General features: G+C 43.6%; 1 protein-coding gene across 3 annotated transcripts in view; it reads left to right on the top strand.

Annotated features, from left to right (window-relative positions):
• Positions 1-9291: 9291 nt before the first annotated feature.
• Positions 9292-22848, top strand: part of LOC106583933 (DENN domain-containing protein 1B) — a 203209-nt gene continuing 189652 nt past the window's right edge. For 2 of the 3 annotated variants that reach the window (XM_045706032.1, XM_014168622.2), the window contains exons 1-2: positions 9292-9763; positions 10409-10473. In XM_045706032.1, the coding sequence (XP_045561988.1) occupies positions 9747-9763; positions 10409-10473 (82 nt within the window). In that variant the 5' untranslated portion in view covers positions 9292-9746. The remainder of the gene's footprint in view (positions 9764-10408; positions 10474-22848) is intronic. The other variant, XM_045706033.1, reaches the window with a different exon arrangement.

The raw sequence follows: 22848 nt of genomic DNA, 5'->3' as shown, positions 1-22848 counted from the left end.
CTACCATGAAGAGCTGATTGGTGGAGTGCTGCAGAGATGGTTGTCTTTCTGCAGAGATGGTTGTTCTTCCATCTCCACAGAGGAACTCTGGAGCTCTATCAGAGTGACCATCAGGTTCTTGGTCACCTCCCTAACCAAGGCCCTTCTCCCCCGATTGCTCAGTTTGGCCAGGCGGCCAGCTCTAGGAAGAGTCTTGCTTGTTGATGGAGGCGACCGCGTTCTTGGGGACCTTCAATGCTGCAGAATTTTTTTTGTAACCTTCCCCAGATCTGTGCCTCGACACAATCCTGTCTCGGAGCTCTAAGGACAAATCTTTCAACCTCATGGCTTGGTTTTTGCTCTGACATGCACTGTCAACTGTGAGACCTTATATAGATAGACAGCTGTGTGCCTTTCCAGATCATGTCCAATCAATTGAATGTACCTCCAGTCAAGTTGTAGAAACATCTCAAGGATGATCAATGGAAACGGGATACATCTGAGCTCAATTTCGAGTCTCATAGCAAAGAGTCTGAATACTTATGTAAATAAGGTATTTATGCAAAAAAAATATAAACTACTAAAAAATGATACAAACCTGTTTTCGCTTTGTCATTATGGGGTACTGTTTATAGATTGATGACAAAAAAAGGGCCTCAAGGGCTCGGGCTCAAAGGCTCGTCCCAGGATCCTCTATCTTGCAGCAAGGCTACCAAAGCAGTTCTCCAAAAATGTTCTGGCTCTTGAGTGGCGGCAGTTGTAGATGTTCTTGGTGTCATCAAGGCCAGAAGAACCCTTGATTAAAATAAGCTTGTCCATTTGTATTGGACATGAACATGAAGGCTATCAAATGTGTGCTGTAACAACTGTGTAGCCTATTCTTTGGACATAGGCCCTCATGCTCTTTTATGTGAGGCATATAATAACAACGTCTATATTGGTATACATTTCACATCATATGTATAGTCACGTATTTAGAGTATCTTACCTGGATGTGGTTGCATCATGTTTACCCTCAGAGGAAATTCCTCATCTTCTACGGAAAGATATGGGCTCTGTGTTTGGGTCCCCGGCGAGCACTCTGGCCTTGGTAGCTGCAGCAGGCCTGGAATGATTTGGGAGCCAAAATTGCTTCGTGAGAAGATTCCTGCATTTCACTCCCGATCATATGCACACACGTCGATCAGAATGAAGTGGTTCTTTGCATTGCAGACTGCCATCAGGGCTATTGAGAAAAAGCCCTTGTAGTTATAGTACTTGCTGCATGAGTTTGCCCAAGCTTGGATCTGAATGTGTTTTCCGTCGACAGTTCCTGCACAAAACGGATAATTCCAACGATCCCCAAACTCTCTGTCTATTTCTACCCATTTTCAACTGCGGGATAAGCAACAAAATTCTCCTTCAGAACATGCCAGATAGCCTGGCACACTTCCATGATGATGGCACAAATTGTCGAGATTCCTAGCTTATAACTTTCGGCGATACTTTACTGTGTACTGCCACTTGCCAAAAACGTCAATGCTTCACATAGGTTTGAGAAATGTAATATATATTCTTGTATTAAGTATTTTTTAACTAAGAACAAATTCTTATTTACAATGACGGCCTACCCCAGCCAAACCCGAACAAGCTGGGCCAATTGTGTGCCTCCCTATGGAACTCCCAATCACGCCCGGATGTGATACAGCCTGTATTCGAACCAGAGACTGCAGTGCCTTAGACCGCTGCGCCACTCGGGAGAGAGACATGTATTCTCCATTGTCCCCTCTCTTGTTGTTCAGTGGACGAACTTGCCATTTTCTCAGTTGTTTTTTTCTTCTTCTCCTCCTGAGTAGTAAGAGCAGTTCAAGCTCTTGCTGAACAATATCTACCAATTGCTAGAGAGACATGTTTGCTTCTGTAGCTAAAATTCACATATCTGAGCTATCTTTGTTGCAGGTGCATGGTAACAGTTGAATAAGATGGCTACAAGTATAGAACACCAGACTAGCTAGACAAAAAAGGCATATAACACTTGATCAGGAAGATAAAATATTGTTGCTAGCTACAGTCAAAGAGTGCCTTGGACCCTTTTGTTTGGTAAGTTACTTTGGAATCCAAAGCCCCCTAGTGTATATACACTACACAAGGCAGACTTCCTCTCTGGGTGGAAGGCAACGACGATTTGGACAAAAGTGCGTGCTGCCCCAATAAAACTGACTCCGTCGATCAACGAGCCACCTTTATGCTGAGGGAAGCATCATAACCATAGGCTAGGCTGCATGATTGTGAATGGATAGCATACCTGGATAATGCACCAGTCATGGGGTTCCATCTGTCGGCTTGTCCTCTTGTGTGTTGAGTTTGATGTGCTTCTCAAAGAAGTCTTGAGCTTCCTTGACAGTGGAAAATGTGTGCGTTGTGTTTTGGAAGGTCAAGAGGACTTTTGCTGGGTGGATGAAGATGCATCTCTGGTTTAACTTGCGTAGCTGGGATCTCACCTCATTGTAGGTCTCCCTTTGTTTTAGCAGTTCGGCGCTCAGGTCAGGGTATATGCTGATCCTCTTCCCTGCATAGGTCAGACCCCGGATTCCGCTTGACTTCAAAGCTGTGGATCTGTACAATCACACACCGAGATCCGTTCCGGAGAGGACCCGTGCAATATGCAATGTTAATCAGTGGCGTGGGACCCAGCTTCTCCTGCTTCAACAGTTCATAGAAAAGATTGCCCATGAAGGCAGTTGGGTTGACCACTTCCACACCAGTTTCAAGTCCTGTGACCTGCACCTTGAATTTATGGGAATGATTTTTGAGTGATTCTGTCTTCTCTTTTAGGAGTTTGATTATCCCTTCGAACCTACCTCGCTGTTTCCAGGTTATAAAATTTCACCGCTGTTGCATTGGCTGTCCTCTCCAAACTTTCCACTTTGGTTGAATAGGTCTCTACTTCAGCACTGAGCACTGCCAATGATTCATTTACAGGTTATAATTGTAAATCAAAGGCAGAGGTAATCTCCTCACAAACAATCTCTGTGTACAATAGTAGAGGCCAGCTCTTTCTATTGAGAGATGCCATGTTCCCACAGTTTAATTGTAGATAGACAAATTCTTGTCACACAATGAGTGTCCCACACATTAATATGATGTTTAGTATTGACAAGTTTTACAAAATAAGTCTGTTAATTCATAGTAATTTGCATAAGAAAGCCATGAAAAGACCACGTGTTTCAATGCATGCCACTGGAACCAGAACTCCAGACTTCTGGTGTCATTTTATTTTGATCCTCTATCTTTGGTATGCAAGAGTGTTTTACATTTCCAACGGACATCACTGTCATTATATACCCTTACAACTGTGCTGTTTAATAGGGTTTATCCTAATACGTTTTTATTTTTTTGCGTCAAATAACGTTCAGTGGAACTGCTACTGCACTGTGTATGCTTGCCTTATAAACTGTACATTGAAATAAAATATACTGTGAACCAACCCTGTGTATGTGACTGACTGGGTCATCTGCATGCCACAAAAATATATGCCTGCCTGATGAGCTAAAGACTATAGTCTTCAGCTCTCAGGCAATGTTACTCATCACACAAGCATGATTTACCAAACCATCCCTATTACACACACACACACACACAGAAATAAAATAAATGTTGAACCACATAAAGTGGTGTATTTAATCCACAGTAGGTTATTCCCTCCTGACTCCAGCCCTGTGTGTATTGTGCATATAGGTAATGCTTTTGTGAAGGTTGAGACAGCACCAGCAGGATCCTTCCATTATCATATCATAGGAGAAACCTGCAACAGCATGTCCCAGTCTGCTGCCACTTAATTACCTTCAGTCTGCCTGTAGGAAACTGGCTCCCAGCCAGGTCTACTCTCAAGAGGGCTAGGAGACACACACACACACACACACACACACACACACACACACACACACACACACACACACACACACACACACACACACACACACACACACACACACACACACACACACACACAGGTTTCAATTTACCACGGGACAAATATGGGCTTACACAGGGGCTCCCTCCCAATATTTCATATAATGAGTAAGCATCTTAGGCTGAGCTACTACGAGTTGTGTGTGAATTATAGCCTATTTACCGCAGCAAATGTGGTATGCATGCATAAATGCCCACAATATACACACAGGAAAATCCTCTGCATCAAGAGAAGCATTTTACAACAATCAAAAGGCTCTGGTCATGTTTGTTGTTAATGACATCAGATCCAGGAAGTCGAGTGAAGGTGAATAACAGACGAGAACCTAGGATGCTACCTCCATGCCATAGCATTAAACATATTACTTGTGAAGAAGCAGTCCCTATTCCACTTGTGTAATAACAACAAAACAAAAACATAAAACTCCAATACTAAACATTTACTATGAAACAACATAATTTGTATTTATTTTTTATTTATTTCACCTTTATTTAACCAGGTAGGCAAGTTGAGAACCAGTTCTCATTTACAATTGCGACCTGGCCAAGATAAAGCAAGCAGTTTGACACATACAACAACACAGAGTTACACATGGAGTAAAACAAACACACAGTCAATAATATAGTAGAAAAATAAGTCTATATACAAAGTGAGCAAATGAGGTGAGATAAGGGAGGTAAAGGCAAAAAAGGCCATGGTGGCGAAGTAAATATAATATAGCAAGTAAAACACTGGAATGGTAGATTTGCAGTGGAAGATAGTGCAAAGTAGAAATAGAAATAATGCGGTGCAAAGGAGCAAAATAAATAAATAAATAAATACAGTAGGGGAAGAGGTAGTTGTTTGGGCTAAATTATAGATGGGCTATGTACAGGTGCAGTAATCTGTGAGCTGCTCTGACAGCTGGTGCTTAAAGCTAGTGAGGGAGATAAGTGTTTCCAGTTTCAGAGATTTTTGTAGTTTGTTCCAGTCATTGGCAGCAGAGAACTGTAAGGAGAGGTGGCCAAAGGAGGAATTGGCTTTGGGGGTGACCAGAGAGATATACCTGCTGGAGCGCGTCCTACAGGTGGGTGCTGCTATGGTGACCAGCGAGCTGAGATAAGGGGGAACTTTATCTAGCAGGGTCTTGTAGATGACCTGGAGCCAGTGGGTTTGGCGACGAGTATGAAGCGAGGGCCAGCCAACGAGAGCGTACAGGTCGCAGTGGTGGGTAGTATATGGGGCTTTGGTGACAAAACAGATGGCACTGTGATAGACTGCATCCAATTTATTGAGTAGGGTATTGGAGGCTATTTTGTAAATGACATCGCCGAAGTCGAGGATCGGTAGGATGGTCAGTTTTACGAGGGTATGTTTGGCAGCATGAGTGAAAGATGCTTTGTTGCAAAATAGGAAGCCGATTCTAGATTTAACTTTGGATTGGAGATGTTTGAAGTGAGTCTGGAAGGAGAGTTTACAGTCTAACCAGACCGCTAGATATTTGTAGTTGTCCACATATTCTAAGTCAGAACCATCCAGAGTAGTGATGCTGGACGGGCGGGCAGGTGCAGGCAGCGATCGGTTGAAGAGCATGCATTTAGTTTTACTTGTATTTAAGAGCAGTTGGAGGCCACGGAAGGAGAGTTGTATGGCATTGAAGCTCGTCTGGAGGGTAGTTAACACAGTGTCCAAAGAAGGGCCAGAAGTATACAGAATGATGTCGTCTGCGTAGAGGTGGATCAGAGACTCACCAGCAGCAAGAGCGACAGCATTGATGTATACAGAGAAAAGAGTCGGCCCAAGACTTGAACCCTGTGGCACCCCCATAGAGACTGCCAGAGGCCCGGACAACAGGCCCTCCGATTTGACACACTGAACTCTATCAACTAGAAGTAGTTGGTGAACTAGGCAAGGCAATCATTTGAGAAACCAAGGCTGTTGAGTCTGCCGATGAGGATGTGGTGATTGACAGAGTCGAAAGCCTTGGCCAGGTCAATGAATACGGCTGCACAGTATTGTTTCTTATTGATGGCGGTTAAGATATCGCTTAGGACCTTGAGCGTGGCTGAGGTGCACCCATGACCAGCTCTGAAACCAGATTGCATAGCGGAGAAGGTGCGGTGGGATTCGAAATGGTCGGTAATCTGTTTGTTGACTTGGCTTTCGAAGACTTTAGAGAGGCAGGGTAGGATAGATATAGGTCAAGAGTGTACCCCCCTTTGAAGAGGGGGATGACCGCAGCTGTTTTCCAATCTTTGGGAATCTCAGACGACACGAAGGAGAGGTTGAACAGGCTAGTAATAGGGGTTGCAACAATTTCGGCAGATAATTTTAGAAAGAAAGGGTCCAGATTGTCTAGCCCGGCTGATTTCTAGGGGTCCAGATCTTGCAGCTCATTCAGAAACATCAGCTGACTGGATTTGGGAGAAGGAGAAATGGGGAAGGCTTGGGCGAGTTGCTGTGGGGGGTGCAGTGCTGTTGACCGGGGTAGGGGTAGCCAGGTGGAAAGCATGGCCAGCCGTAGAAAAATGCTTATTGAAATTCTCAATTATAGTGGATTTATCGGTGGTGACAGAGTTTCCTATCTTCAGTGCAGCTGGGAGGAGGTGCTCTTATTCTCCAATTACTTTTTTGAGTTTGTGTTGCAGGAAGCAAATTTCTGATTGAAAAACCTAGCCTTGGCTTTTCTAACTGCCTGTGTATATTGGTTTCTAACTTCCCTGAAAAGTTGCATATCACGAGGGCTGTTCGATGCTAATGCAGAATGCCACAGGATGTTTTTGTGTTGGTTAATGGCAGTCAGGTCTGGAGAGAACCAAGGGCTATATCTGTTCCTGGTTCTAAATTTCTTGAATGGGGCATGCTTATTTAAGATGGTGAGGAAGGCATTTAAAAAAATAAATAACCAAGCATCCTCTACTGAAGGGATGAGGTCAATATCCTTCCAGGGTACCCGGGCCAGGTCGATTAGAAAGGCCTGCTCGCTGAAGTGTTTCAGGGAGCGTTTGACAGTGATGAGTGGAGGTCGTTTGACCGCTGACCCATTACGGATGCAGGCAATGAGGCAGTGATCGCTGAGATCTTGATTGAAAACAGCAGAGGTGTATTTAGAGGGCAAGTTGGTTAGGATGATATTTATGAGGGTGCCTGTGTTTACGGCTTTGGGGTGGTACCTGGTAGGTTCATTGATCATTTCTGTGAGATTGAGGGCATCAAGCTTAGATTGTAGGATGGCTGGGGTGTTAACCATGTCCCAGTTTAGGTCACCTAGCAGCACGAGCTCTGAAGATAGATGGGGGGCAATCAGTTCACATATGGTGTCCAGAGCACAGCTGGGGGCAGAGGGTGGTCTATAGCAGGCAGCAACGGTGAGAGACTTGTTTTTAGAGACGTGGATTTTTTTAAAAAAAGTTCAAATTGTTTGGGTACAGACCTGGATAGTAGGACAGAACTCTGCAGGCTATCTCTGCAGTAGATTGCAACACCGCCCCCTTTGGCCGTTCTATCTTGTCTGAAAATGTTGCAGTTAGGGATGGAGATTTCAGAGTTTTTGGTGGTCTTCCTAAGCCAGGATTCAGACACGGCTAGGGCATCCGGGTTGGCAGAGTGTGCTAAAGCAGTGAATAAAACAAACTTAGGGAGGAGGGTTCTAATATTAACATGCATGAAACCAAGGCTATTACGGTTACAGAAGTCATCAAAAGAGAGCGCCTGGGGAATAGGAGTGGAGCTAGGCACTGCAGGGCCTGGATTCACCTCTACATCGCCAGAGGAACAGAGGAGGAGTAGGATAAGGGTACGGCTAAAAGCTATGATAATTGGTCGTCTAGGACATCCGGAACAGAGAGTAAAAGGAGCAGGTTTCTGGGGGCGATAAAATAGCTTCAAGGTATAATGTACAGACAAAGGTATGGTAGGATGTGAATACAGTGGAGGTAAACCTAGGCATTGAGTGATGATGAGAGATATATTGTCTCTAGAAACATCATTGAAACCAGGTGATGTCATCGCATGTGTGGGTGGTAAAACTGAGAGATTGGATAAGGTATAATGAACAGGGCTAGAGGCTCTACAGTGAAATAAGCCAATAAACACTAACCAGAACAGCAATGGACAATGCATATTGACATTAAGGAGAGGCATGCTTAGCCAAGTGATCAAAAGGGTCCAGTGAGTAGTGAGGTCGGTTGCGGTCACGGCGATTCAGACAGCTAGCCGGGCCATGGGTAGCAAGTTGGTAGAAGATGTTATTAGCCACCTCGTGTGCGTTTCCGTCGGTAGATTAGTGGGGTTCCGTGTGGTAGAGGGGACCAATCCAATTGGCAAAATAGTTATAGTTATAGTGGCCCAAGAAAATTGGCCGATAGACCTATTCAGATAGCAGCCGATAAGACAGCTAACGATTAGCTGGCCGCAGATGGGCGTTCAGGTTACGTCGCGACGGAGGGGCCAGTTGGATAACTCCCTCGGGCGGATAACGTCGGTAGTCCAGTCGTGAAGGCCCGATGGGGCTCCGCATCGGCAGTAAAACTGGTCCGGATAGGTGATTGTAGCCCAGGAGTGGCTGATGGAACTCTTCAGCTGGCTAGCTCCCGAATAATTGATGTTAGCTCCGGGACCGACGTTAGCCAATAGTCACTCAGATAGCAGCTTGCTAGCTGCAAGATCCAGGTGTAAATGTCCAGAGCTTGCGGTAGAAATCCGGGGATATGGAGAGAAAATAGGTCCGGTGTGCTCTGGTCTGAGTCGCGTTGTACAAAACTGGCGATAGCTTTTCGAGCTAAGGGATAGCTGATGACCGCCAACCGTGGTTAGCTGAATTCTAACGTTAGCTAGTGAACTGGCAAGCTTCTGTTGTGGATTTCAGATTTGAGGTAAATAATACTTAAAATGTAAAATGTTGAGTTGAGTTTTTAGAAAAAAATATCTAAAAATATATGCGAAGAAAATATGTGTATATATATATATTTATATATATATATATATACACATATTTTCTTCACATATATTTTTAGATATTTTTTTCTAAAAACTCAACTTCAAAACACTCTCCTGCAACCCGCCTCACCAATTTTAAATGTACATTTTAAATTTTAAGTATTATTTACCTCAAATCTGAAATCCACAACAGAAGCTAGCATAAAATATATGCGAAGAAAATATATATATATATATATATACACACATGTTTTCTTCGCATACACACACGGGACACGACAAGACGAGGACAAAGGACATCTGACTGCTATGCCATCTTGGATTGGATAATAGGGAGATCAGATTTAGTCAAGAGGGAGACATGATGAAACCACTCCTGTTCTGAGGATTTGGGGGAGACATCCAAAGGGTTTATCAAACGATGTGACGTCACTACATTTTTGACAACCACTTCCTGGTGTTATTTGTTGTGGCAATACCGTGGATTTTTTGCCTAGACTGGGTACAGTTTCTGTCAGAATTGACAAGAATGTCCTTTTCGTAGGTTAGGAGAATTCCCACAGCTGGTTACGATAATTAATGTCACAGGTTAGGATAATTAGGTCAAGGTTAGGAAAAGGGTAGGCTAAAATAAATCAACTTTTGACGTATATTTGACATAAACTGCATCCCATCTAGCGATGAGGAATACTGTGGTACTGAAACGGCCAGCTGCACAGATCAGGAACAAGGAAGACACATCGCTACTAGATACCATACATATTTGAAGTGTGCCTGTACTATCGGCAGGGATCAAATAGAAAGGTTGAACAAGTTACGGATCTCACGCTGCTTCAGAACGCAAGCTTGGTCTCGAAGAGTAAAGCCGGTGGCGCGATCTGTCGCGATGTTGTAAACCATGGACAGCAGAATAAAGTAAGAGGCGAGTTTATTTACTTATATAGATTATACGTAACACTGTTTTATGGATCGTTATTAAATGTGTGTGAATTGTAGAACAACGCGTGGCGTAATTTGACATACCTATAGTTAATAATGGAATTATTTAGCTGGCTGTCTGGCATGAGCTAGCATTTGGGTCAGTCTAATGCTGTCTCGCGCTAGTTGACCAATTAGCAAGCCTGCTAAAGGCTAGCCATACATCTTCATGAAGTTGCTAAATTAAGTAGCCTGTTAGCCTAAGACAAAGCTCACCTATATTCTAGTATTTAACGGTCCTAAAGTAAACGATATCATCTGGTATCAATACAGACTTTTAGGTACAAGGCATTTCACCACGAATGTCAGCTACCTCTAGCTATCATCAAGTTATTTCTTGACCATCAAATTAATCACGCGAGAATCCAATTGCTTTGATGTCTGGCTAGCTCACAGAGCGAACTCGACAGATGATTCCTTTATATGAAATGTTTCATAATGATTTATTGCTACGATTTATAGTTAGCTATGTTGCATATATTGTTGATGTAGCTAGTTAGCAATTGTTGCATACCATAAATTATGTTTGTACACACGTTTATTTTGCCCCTAGCTAAAGTCATAATCTCGTTTTTATTACAGCGAGATTCCCGAAAGGACGTTTGATTTGGTACTACAGATTGCATGCCCAACATCTGAAAATGAAGGTTGGTAAAATAACATGAGCATGTTTGTGTTACACCACAAATCCTTATTGATTTGCCCTGGATGGAGAGAGAGAAATGGACAGATCTGAATATCATGTTTTTTTCCCCTCTGCCTAGTTAGTATCATACACACGGCTAGACAATACTATCAAGACACTTTAGAAACAGAAACGTTTTTGTTTATAAAAGCTGTGAATATTAGGTTAAATACTAGGAAACTCTTAGACTGCAGATAACAGACATTAGTGAGAGTCACATTCTCACCAGACATGGCATTAGTCAGAGTCCACCTTGGTACAGTAAGCCCTAGGCTACAGTGGAGGTGGTGTTATTAGGCGTGGCCCAACACTACCAGACTGTTTCACCGATATAACAGGCTTCCAACAGTTAACAGACTGACACCTGGTGAAGATCTAAGGATAGGTTAAAGGTTGGAATGTTGACTAACAAAATCACACTTGGTTGGGAGCATAGATTCCAGTGTTTGGAGTCTTATTTCACTATCACTCACAGGGGATGAGGGAAAGTTAAGGGAGTAGTTGTTTTATGAGTTTTTGCATTATGATCCAGATCTACCCTTTTTCATTTTCTTGTGACTCACCAAATAGATCATTCTAAAACATTTTTTAAACCACAACAACCCAGGTTCCAGCAGCGACTCCCAACAGAGACTGTTTTGGGAACCGCTGAGTCCAGGCCATGAGCAGCCAGCATCAGCTGTTCTTTATATTTGTGATTGTCAAACATTCCACCAGTCGAACAGAAAACACAAAGTGCTTAGAATAACCAGGGAATGATTCCGACCAACAAAGAACGGTTCTAACTTCTCTGAGTAGCCTATGGGAAACAAAACAACCTATATTTCACATTGATATCCAATGTCCACCCTTAAGTTGAATATCAGGTAAAAACAGTTGTTGTACATATACCAGCTCTCTCGTTTTCCCCCTCAGTCCTGACATTAAAGAGGTGTTCTGTGGATGGTTCAGTGGTGCAGCTGCTGAGCTGACCAGAATAAAGAGGGAAACTTATCCTTGGACCTAACGAAGATATTAGATTTAAAACCAAACTCATAAACCTTGGGCCTATACTGAAATAACTGGCTTCTCTCGCTCAATGATCCAGGGTCAGACTCGTATCCGGAGCCAGACTCTCAGGAGCTCACATCTACATTACACTCCCCTCAGCTCCCATGGAACAACCAAATTCTTATACCTCATTGGATAAGTGTGCTGCTACAGCCGAGTACTACCTCCTCATTGGACAGGAGAGTTGTAGGGTACAGGAAGTGGGTTATGATGTGGATGAATGGCCAGGCATTAGGAGAGGTTGTTAGGCTCACAGGAGATCCAGAGAGATATATTTGTTGCAAATGGAATCTTGTGATTTTGACAGGTTGTTGTTTTAGAAAAATGGGTTTCAGATATCAAAACAGGGACTCGACCAAACTTCCAATTTTTATTGATTTCCCCTTTCCTTTAAAATTGGCCTGGGTTCTAGTCTATGGGGATGTGTGGAATGATATGTTTCTTCTACGCTGCTTATGAATGAAATAGATTGTCTTGTTTTAAGATATTATTCAATTCAGATTGATGGATTGTGTGGGAGCATGAAATGTATACTTACTATAGGCCTGTATTGAGGTATTAGGTTGCTATGGTGATGCTGAGCTCCACTGTGTGCTTTAGACTCGGTTCCTCGTGACATGTTTGTCGTGTGTGTGTGTGTGTGTGTGTGTGTGTGTTTTTGTGTGTGGTATCACATAGTGTTCTTTCTGAGTCATAATGGACAGGCTTTGGCCTAGCTGTTTGAAACTTCCTCTATTACTCTCACCACAGCCCAGCCATAGCATGCCTTAGGTACGCTGAACATGTGTTAGGTACGCTGCCAAAAGCACCTTGCATCTATCTACCCACTGTCTTCATATGGCTAAAGACAATTAATTTGATAAAATTATTGGAAATCAAATCTATATCATAAACGGCCATGTTTTCACAGCTAATAGCCTAAATGCAGAAGTAGTTCTCCTCATAGTTCAGCCTCTTCATGTTACTATTGTTCATAATGGAAGAAGTTTCACTTCCAACTAGTTGACGATATCACAGAAGGTTTTAGTGGTGATGTTTTTTAAATAGGCCCGTTTCATTTTGTCTGGCTTGCCATTCCAAATACAATTTCTAGCCCCTTGATATTATTGTTCGTTCTGATTTTAAGAGCTATCATTTTGATGGCCATAATAAATAGATATGCCGATAGTGGACAACCTTGTTTTACTCCTCTTGATAGTTTCTGAGAAGTAGCCATTATTTACTATTTTACACCTAGGCAGGGTTAGTTACTATACATAACCTTAACCCACTGTATATGATATTCCCCAAAATGTAAATATTCTAAGCATTTATGTATAAATTCCAGTCATACCTCATCTAAAGCCTTTTCAAAGTTAGCTATGAATACCATGCTTGGTTTCCCAGATTTTTCATAGTGTTCTATTGTTACCAGTCTTATTATCTCCAATGTATCATCCATTAAAAAACTGTCTGATTTAAGATTAATAATATCCGACAATATCTGTTTAATTCGATGCATTTTGCTAGAATTTTTGCGTCACAACACTGAAGTGTAAGTGGCCTCCAATTCTTTTAATTAAGTGTGGAAATGTTGCAGGACATGCAGAGGTTGTGTTTGTACAACAGATGATAGTGGTCCAGAGAGCTTTTGGCAATATTTTCAAAATAATCCCTATTTATTTTGACATACTTTTCAAAAGGCTATATAACTCTTCAATGAAAAGAACATGCATTGGAGCAGGCAAACCTGTCTATTCAATAAAGACTTAGTTTGGAGCCTTGTCAGCCTCGGCTCACAATTGCCAAGATCGAACTGCCAAAGAAAGATGAAACAGGTGGGTATATTCTTGTAGCCCTTCCCTGGGATATACCACTGTCAAAATGACATTTAAATAACCAAACTGGTATTCAATTTGTAATTACATTGTATAATAATAGTCTAAAGCAGACAATCATAACCCATCCATAAAGGAACTTTAATTCACAATTAGCGTGCACTTGTAATTTTAAAAGGTAGGCTTATCGTCCATTTGACACAGACGAGGAGCTCCAGTGTACTTTAAACATCTCAGAGGAGAGGAAATGGTAAATTAAATGCAATAATGTATTGTGGGCCTCCCGAGTGGCGCAGTGGTCTAAGGCACTGCATCGCAGTGCTGGCTGTGCCGCTAGAGATCCTGGTTCGAGTCCAGGTTCTGTCGCTGCCGGCAGCGACCGGGAGACCCATGGGACGGCGCACAATTGGCCCAGCGTAGTCCGGGTTAGGGGAGGGTTTGGCCGGCAGGGATGTTCTTGTCCCATCGCGCTCTAGCGACTCCTAGCGCAATGCACGCTGACACGGTCGCCAGGTGTACGGTGTTTCCTCCAACGCATTGGTGCGGCTGGCTTCCGGGTTAAGTGGGCATTGTGTTCAAGAAGCAGTGCGGCTTGGTTGGGTTGTGTTTCGGAGGACGCACGGCTCTTGACCTTCGGCTCTCGACCTTCGCCTCTCCCGAGTCCGTACGGGAGTTGCGGCGATGAGACAAGACTGTAACTACCAATTGGATACCACGAAATTAGGGAGAAAAAGGGTGTAAAAAGTAAGAAAACAAAAAAACAACGATATATCGTACCTATATTTAAGACATTTCTACAATGTTGCAAGTAACGGGAATTAAATGTAACGCTAGCGATTATTGTAAGATTAAATGGAGTGTAGATTTAACAGAAATTAAGTTTTAATTTGGGGAAACATGAACAAACATGAGGCAGAAATAATGCGGTCTGAAATGGCAGGAATCTCAGATACCCAGAACTAAAATCTTGTGTAATTGCTCAGATGCTTCATTAATTTCTAGGATAGACATGTCAGAAAATATACTAGAAAACAGAAGCTGAACGAGGAGGGCCACCCCCTCTCTTTGCAAGTCTATGGGTCAAATATCCCCCCCAAAATCGAAAGATGCTAAAACCTGCAAACTCGTGATTTGTCCAAATAAAACATTATTTTAAAAATGATAAAATAAATAACCAAGTTACTCGTTAGTCATCGCATCCCACAGTCTGACAGCTGCTATTATACCAGTTATGTTATGTGCATCTGTCTACAAGAGATTACACCTAGTGTAACCCCATTTGTCAATCCGATGTCATTAAATGTGGGCTATATTTCATTTAATAAGGGCTTCATTCATTATTTGAATTCTATTTATCAGAAGTCCAAATTAATAAAGTCCTTTATAAAATCGAATGTAGCTTACGTTTAATGGCATCGGATTCACAAATGGGGCTTAGTAGTGCGTCTTCGCCACATGCCTGTAGAATGACCGTAGGAAGGCTAGAGGTAGGCCTAGGTCTGTATGTATTTTTATTTTTTTTTTCTCCTTTTGCTGATGGGACAGTATGGTAACCTTGGTCAGCAGAGTAGACCACTTAGTCACACTGTGCTGCCTAGTGCCGCTGCCTATTATTAGCCTACATGTCTGTTACCATGGGGAGTTCCCTGTTCTCTTTCTAGGGCTGGTAGCTGAGAGAGGAGAACAGTTGTTATGTAGTAATCTTTTGAAGTCAGATCCAGTACATGGCCACAAGTGGACACCTGCTCGTCGAATATCTCATTCCAAAATCATGGGCATTAATATGGAGTTGGTCCCCCCCCCCCATTGCTGCTATAACAGCCGCCACTTTTCTGGGAAGGCTTTACACTTGATGTTGGAACATTGCTACGGGGACTTGCTTCCATTCAGCCGAAGAGCATTACTGAGGTTGGGCACTGATGTTGGGTGATTTAGGCCTAGCTCGCAGTCGGCATTCCAATTCATCCCAAAGGTGTTCGATGGGGTTGAGGTGAGGGCTCTGTGCAGGCCAGTCAAGTTCTTCCACACCGATCTCGACAAACCATTTTTGTATGGACCTCGCTTTGTGCACAGAGGCATTGTCATGCTGAAACAGGAAAGGGCCTTTCCTAAAATGTTGCCACAAAGTTGGAAGCACAGAATTGTCTAGAATGTCATTGTATGCTGTAGCGTTGAGATTTTCCTTCACTGGAACTAAGGGGCCTAGGCCGGACCATGAAAAACAGCCCCAGAACATTATTCCTCCTCCACCTAACTTTACAGTTGGCGCTATGCATTTGGGCAGGTAGCGTTCTCCTGGCATCTGCCAAACCCAGATTAGTCCGTTGGACTGCCAGATGGTGAAGCGTGATTCATCACTCCAGAGAACAAGTTTCCCCTGCTCCAGAGTCCAGTGGTGGCGAGGTTTACATCATATTTAGGGAGTTGCTTTAGGACTTGGTCAGGTGGTTTAAGCATGTCCCAATTTAGGTCACCTAGCAGGACAAGTATAAGGTGCCAGGAGAAAGCTTAGGGCAGGTAGGGTACCTACTGATGGTGGATGATAACACCCAGCAACAGTCAACAAAGAGCTATTTCAAAGTTAATGCTTAAAACCAGCAAATCAAATTGTTTGGGTACAGACTTAGTGGAGACAACTGAGCACTGAAGGTGTTCCTTGGTAAAGATTGCCACTCCATCACCTTTGGAAGATCTGTCTTGCTGAAAAAGGTTATAACCAGAAAGGTTAACATCAGTGTTCAAAAGACTCTTTCTTAACCACGTCTCAGTAATGACCAACACATCTGGATTTGAGCTGTGAACCCACACTTTCAATTGATTGATTTTAGGTAATACGCTTCTAGTGTTAACATGCAGAAACGTTTTCTGGCTTTTACGAGAGCAGAAATCAGTGAATCAGATATCAGAGTACAAGTCAGAATTGGGGCTAGCAACAGTAGATGGGCCAGGGTGTACATGCACATTTCCAGACATCATCAGCAGTAATACAATCAGGACACGGCAGAGGACAGGGAGAGCTCTGCATTGTTGATTTATGACATTTGAATGTGCATTAGATGGAAACAAGATCATATTGTACAGCAATTGCATCAGGTAACATGAATACAAAGCCGGCAGAGGTGGTTAGAATTAGATGGGAGACCAAGGGTCCGTGTAACCAATAGAGAGTCAGATTCCCGAGTGTGGTAACAAACAGTCTGTCCCACGGTTGGGTAAACAAGCAAGTTCATAGTCAACAAAGCACGCAGGAGTCATGAGGCAAATGACATAAAGCACAATAAAAATATAACGACTTGGGGCTAATCATTTTAAGTTCAGAGTCACTCGCCCCAGCAGTGCATGTGTTCTGGAGGCAAGTGAAAGCTTAGAGAGAGGGCGGAGTGTGGCGGGGGTACCTGTACCAGACAGGGGGAGACAGGCCAGGGCAGATGGTGAACAGATCGCCAGGTGGAATCTAAGCAGCAGTGCAGCAGGCAACGGCAGTAGGTATCACACCCACTTGGGAGAAGCTTTTTTTCGGGAGGCAGATTCCTTGTAGAAAATCCGAGCTAGCTAACGTAGCTAGCCAGTCTCTGTCCACTTTTTTTTCCACGTGGAAAAAGAGGTCGTTAGCTAGCTATGTCTTCAGTTTCGGCGAATGGTCCTTTTACGAGGTCCAAACAAAGTCGTCCTGTGGCTGTTGTATTTTGGAGATTGCGAGGAGATCTTCTGATGTGATCAAAGCAACAATATTGTTTGTTATTGAGGTACTTTACAATTGAAGTGTCCTGGCTGCATATCAGTTCAAAATTAAAGAAATAGAAGCCTGACTCATAGAAGCCTGTCTCTTTTCAGCTCCTGTTGTGTTCTGGGATTTTAAGCAAATAAACGCCCAGGCTATTAATTTAAGTTTTACGGTATGACGTCTTCATTTAATCACAATTTTAGTAAATGTACACTGCTCAAAAAAATAAAGGGAACACTTAAACAACACATCCTAGATCTGAATGAAATAAATTATATTATTAAATACTTTTTTCTTTACATAGTTGAATGTGCTGACAACAAAATCACACAAAAATAATCAGTGGAAATCCTATTTATCAACCCATGGAGGTCTGGATTTGGAGTCACACTCAAAATTAAAGTGGAAAACCACACTACAGGCTGATCCAACTTTGATGTAATGTCCTTAAAACAAGTCAAAATGAGGCTCAGTAGTGTGTGTGTGGCCTCCACGTGCCTGTATGACCTCCCTACAACGCCTGGGCATGCTCCTGATGAGGTGGCGGATGGTCTTTTGAGGGATCTCCTCCCAGACCTGGACAGTCCCAACTCCTGGACAGTCTGTGGTGCAACGTGGCGTTGGTGGATGGAGCGAGACATGATGTCCCAGATGTGCTCAATTGGATTCAGGTCTGGGGAACGGGCGGGCCAGTCCATAGCATCAATGCCTTCCTCTTGCAGGAACTGCTGACACACTCCAGCCACATGAGGTCTAGCATTGTCTTGCATTAGGAAGAACCCAGGGCCAACCGCACCAGCATATGGTCTCACAAGGGGTCTGAGGATCTCATCTCGGTACCTAATGGCAGTCAGGCTACCTCTGGTGAGCACATGGAGGGCTGTGCGGCCCCCCAAAGAAATGCCACCCCACACCATGACTGACCCACCGCCAAACCGGTCATGCTGGAGGATGTTGCAGGCAGCAGAACGTTCTCCACGGCGTCTCCAGACTCTGTCACGTCTGTCACATGTGCTCAGTGTGAACCTGCTTTCATCTGTGAAGAGCACAGGGCGCCAGTGGCGAATTTGCCAATCTTGGTGTTCTCTGGCAAATGCCAAACGTCCTGCACGGTGTTGGGCTGTAAGCACAACCCCCACCTGTGGACGTCGGGCCCTCATACCACCCTCATGGAGTCTGTTTCTGACCGTTTGAGCAGACACATGCACATTTGTGGCCTGCTGGAGGTCATTTTGCAGGGCTCTGGCAGTGCTCCTCCTGTTCCTCCTTGCACAAAGACGGAGGTAGCGGTCCTGCTGCTGGGTTGTTGCCCTCCTACGGCCTCCTCCACGTCTCCTGATGTACTGGCCTGTCTCCTGGTAGCGCCTCCATGCTCTGGACACTACGCTGACACACAGCAAACCTTCTTGCCACAGCTCGCATTGATGTGCTATCCTGGATGAGCTGCACTACCTGAGCCACTTGTGTGGGTTGTAGACTCCGTCTCATGCTACCACTAGAGTGAAAGCACCGCCAGCATTCAAAAGTGACCAAAACATCAGCCAGGAAGCATAGGAACTGAGAAGTGGTCTGTGGTCATCACCTGCAGAACCACTCCTTTATTGGGGGTGTCTTGCTTATTGCCTATAATTTCCACCTGTTGTCTATTCCATTTGCACAACAGCATGTGACATTTATTGTCAATCAGTGTTGCTTCCTAAGTGGACAGTTTGATTTCACAGAAGTGTGATTGACTTGGAGTTACATTGTGTTGTTTAAGTGTTCCCTTTATTTTTTTCAGCAGTATATAAAATAAAAAAAAGATACCTTATTTACATAAGTATTCTGTCAGACTCGAAATTTAGCTTGGGTGCTTCCGGTTTCCATTGATCATCCTTGATGTTTCTACAAGTTGGAGTCCACCAGCGGTAAATACAGTTGTTTGGACATGATTTGGAAACACAGCTGTCTATATAAGGTCCCACAGTTGACAGTGCATGTCAGAGCAAAAAAACAAGCCATGAGGTTGAATTGTCCGTAGAGCTTTAATACAGGATTGTGTCGAGGCACAAATCTGGGGAACGGTACCAACACATTTCTGCAGTATTGAAGGTCCCCAAGATCACAGTGGCCTCCATCATTCTTAAATGGAAGAAGTTTGGAACCACCAAGACTCTTCCTAGAGCTGGCCGCCCGGCCAAACTGAGCAATCGGGGGAGAAGGGCATTGGTCAGGGAGGTGACCAATAACCCGATGGTCACTCTGACAGCGGTCTAGAGTTCCTCTGTGGGAACTCCAGAAGGACAACCATCTTTGCACCACTCCACCAATCAGGCCTTTATGGTAGTGACCAAATGGAATCCACTCCTCAGCGGTAGGGACTGGGAGACTGGTCAGGATCAAGGGAAAGATGAACGGAGCAAAATTCAGAGAGATCCTTGATGAAAACCTGCTCCAGAGTGCTCAGGACCTCAGACTGGGAGCGAATGTTCCCCTTCCAACAGGACAATGACTCTAAGCACACAGCCAAGACAACGCAGGAGTGGTTTCGGGACAAGTCTCTGAATGTCCTTGAGTGGCCCAGCCAGAGCCCAGACTTGAACCTGATCTAACATCTCTGGAGAGACCTGGAAATAGCTGTGCAGCAACGCTCCCCATTCAACCTGAGAGCTTGAGAGGATCCGCAGAGAAGAATGGGAGAAACTCCCGAAATACAGGTGTACCAAGCTTGTAGCGTCATCCCCAAGAATACTCGAGGCTGCACTCGCTACCAAAGGTGAATACTTAATAATATGTAATAATTCATTTTTTTTAATTTTTAATACATTTGAAAAAATGTCAACCTGTTTTTGCTTTGTCATTATGTGGTATTGTGTGTGATGAGGGAAAAATGATTTAATACGTTTTAGAATAAGGCTGTAACAAAATCTACTGTGTTGATGACTGTTGTCAATGTCTGTAGTGTCTGTGCTGCAAATGTAATTGTGAACGGCCATGCAGACCTTCACAATGGTCTCTGCTTTCTCTGGGGCAACCTCAAGGACTCGTCCCAGGATCCTCCATCTTGCAGCAAAGAAGTTCTCTGAAATTCTTCTGGCTCTTGAGTGTGGTAGTTGTAGATCTTCTTGGTGTCATCAAGGCCAGAAGAACCTTTTGAATACAATAAGAGTTTCAATTAGTATTGAACGGGAACATGAAGGCTATGAAATGTGAACGGTATTTCCTCCGACACATTGGTGTGGCTGGCTTCCGGGTTAAGCTGGCGGGTGTTAAGGAGCGCGGTTAGGCGGGTCATGTTTCGGAGGACGCGTGATTCCATCTTTGCCTCTCCCGAGCCAGTTGGGGAGTTGCAGCGATGAGAGAAGATCGAGGGGGAAGAAAGACAACGATAGGCATCTTTCTATGTAGAAAAGGTTGCATGTTCGAATCCAGCGATAAAGTTATTTTTGTTTTAAGCCTATCCCAAACTTTAAACCCTTACCTCAACCATTTGGAGTTTATGCCTAAACTTAACCCTAGCCTTAAAAATGTGGAGTTAATGCTTTAACTTAAACACTTAGAAATAGGTCTTTTGGAACAACTTCGAAATTTGACATTTGATAAACATTTATGAATTCTGACGTGAGACTGAGCTTGTTGGCCTGAGGATGCCCGCAGCATCATCAAGGACCCCACACACCCCAGCCACAAGCGGCATCAGAGCATGAGGTCTGATACCAACGTGCTCAGTGACACTTTCTATCTACAAGCCATCAGACTGCTGAACACTTGAGCTGGACTGACCACCTGCACTGACTTTCCGCACCTTAGCACACAGATACTCACTCACTCACTCACTCACTAACTCACTCACTCACTCACTCATGCTACACACACACGCATCACAACTGCTGCTATCAGACTCTTAAATATTGCACAATTTAAACACTTGTCCCCCAATCCCCTCTTCCCCTCTTCGTATTCTTATCTTTTGTTATTTCTTACTGTTATTGCATTGTCGAGAAGGAACCTGCAAGTAAGTATTTATTTGGACAATGTTTATCCTGTACATACGACTAATAAAACTTTAAACAGCCTATATATTTCACACCCTCCTACCGCTCTGTCTGTTGTATGTGTCAACACAGCCGTTAACACCTTCCATTTATAGTAGTGGCATTAGGCCAGTGGGAGACGAGCAACTTCAGGACACAGAGTGGGTTTGTTCTGATGCAGGTTTCACATTGATTGAGCTGAGATTTTGGCCAGAAGAGAGAATATGTGCATATGGTCTTGTGCGTTTTTGCGTACAGTATGTATCACTTGTGTGTGGGAATTGCTGACTGAACTATAATTAACTATCATTAAACACACAGTGCATGTTGCTCTTAACATTAACCATGTTTGAGAACGGCTCTGTATGGGTATTCTATATAGCATACATGTATGTACATATACCACTCCCAGTCCCATGCACACACTAGTAATAATAATAGTATAGGTCTAAATGCATTCTTACTTTACATCATTGAATGAGGCCAGCTCATCCACCTCCCAGTAGTAGAGCACAGCACACAGGGTTTCATAAAAGGCTTGAGATCAGCACTCTGCAGTACAGGGTTATTCTGACTGACTGCAAGGAGATATTGTTGCACATTACTTTGGGCTAGACTCTGACTTAAAGCCTTGTATTTAAATCGGCTTCTAACTCTGGTACTTGGATGCAGTACTTTCTTCAGTGCACATTTGGGGGTTATGTAATTTCGGGTTATACATTTGGGGTTATGTAATGTTATATAATTTAGGGAAGCCATGCCACAGTGTTGAGTGGTTTCATTCTTACAATGCATAAAAATGAATACGAAATTGTCTGGCAATGATTTGTCTCATAGAGATTGTATTGAACAATGAGCATGACACTGAAAAATGTCTGACCAGGAATCATCAAAACCTTTAGGAGAGTGACATCTTGTTGATTTGTTCATGGACTAGCCTAGAGTCGTTAGACTAGGCTATATTTACGAGCGTACAGTACCCCATTCTTAAGAATTATTGCAACTGTGGAGGCAGAAATGTGGTATGTGGTTTGTGATTCCATAGAGTTATCATCAGGGCTCAATATTCAGGTAAATTAAAAGGTGAGCAACTTCACTCTGCAACAAAATTAGAATTAGCCTACAATTCATATGTTCATTAAGTGCAGAAGAATTTAATGCTCAGAGGAAGCAACAGGGTCTAAACTGTAACGTTGGCCAACCTAGTCAAACTCTCCAAGACTGTGAGTCCTTTGCTTTCCCCAGCAGGCCTATAGAGAACAGCCCTCTCTGCCCTGCTCAGTTCTCTTGGCTCAGAGTAGTGGATGCCAAGGCAGGCAGGCAGTGAGCTGAGACAGATCATGTCGGCTCCCTGAGAGTGACTGGCATGCTAGCTAGTGCGGGCCCCTGTCGGCACTCCGCTACATAGAGCCATATTGACGTGTTTCCAGGGCCCTGCCAAAGCTAGCAGATGATGCTAGCGGTGCGGTGCCAAACAACGGCAGTAGGTGGGAACAGATGCTACCTGTCCTAGCCGCTCGCTCCAGCCAGATTGCTCCCGGTAACAAAGCTATGAAGTTAATAGATCACCATATCCATTTTACAACTGCACTCATGCTGCAATTAGCTGAACGATTTGCTGTTGTAAAAAAAAAAAAAAAACACAACACCAGTCAGTGGCTTTATCAGTCTTTGATTTTTATTTATCAGTATTTGATTTATGGACCGTTGGTTTCTGTGTGTGGCTATGGAAC

Source organism: Salmo salar, chromosome ssa23 (assembly GCF_905237065.1).
Source record: "Salmo salar chromosome ssa23, Ssal_v3.1, whole genome shotgun sequence".
Taxonomy (NCBI): domain Eukaryota; kingdom Metazoa; phylum Chordata; class Actinopteri; order Salmoniformes; family Salmonidae; genus Salmo; species Salmo salar.
This window is presented reverse-complemented; position numbering and strand designations above follow the sequence as displayed.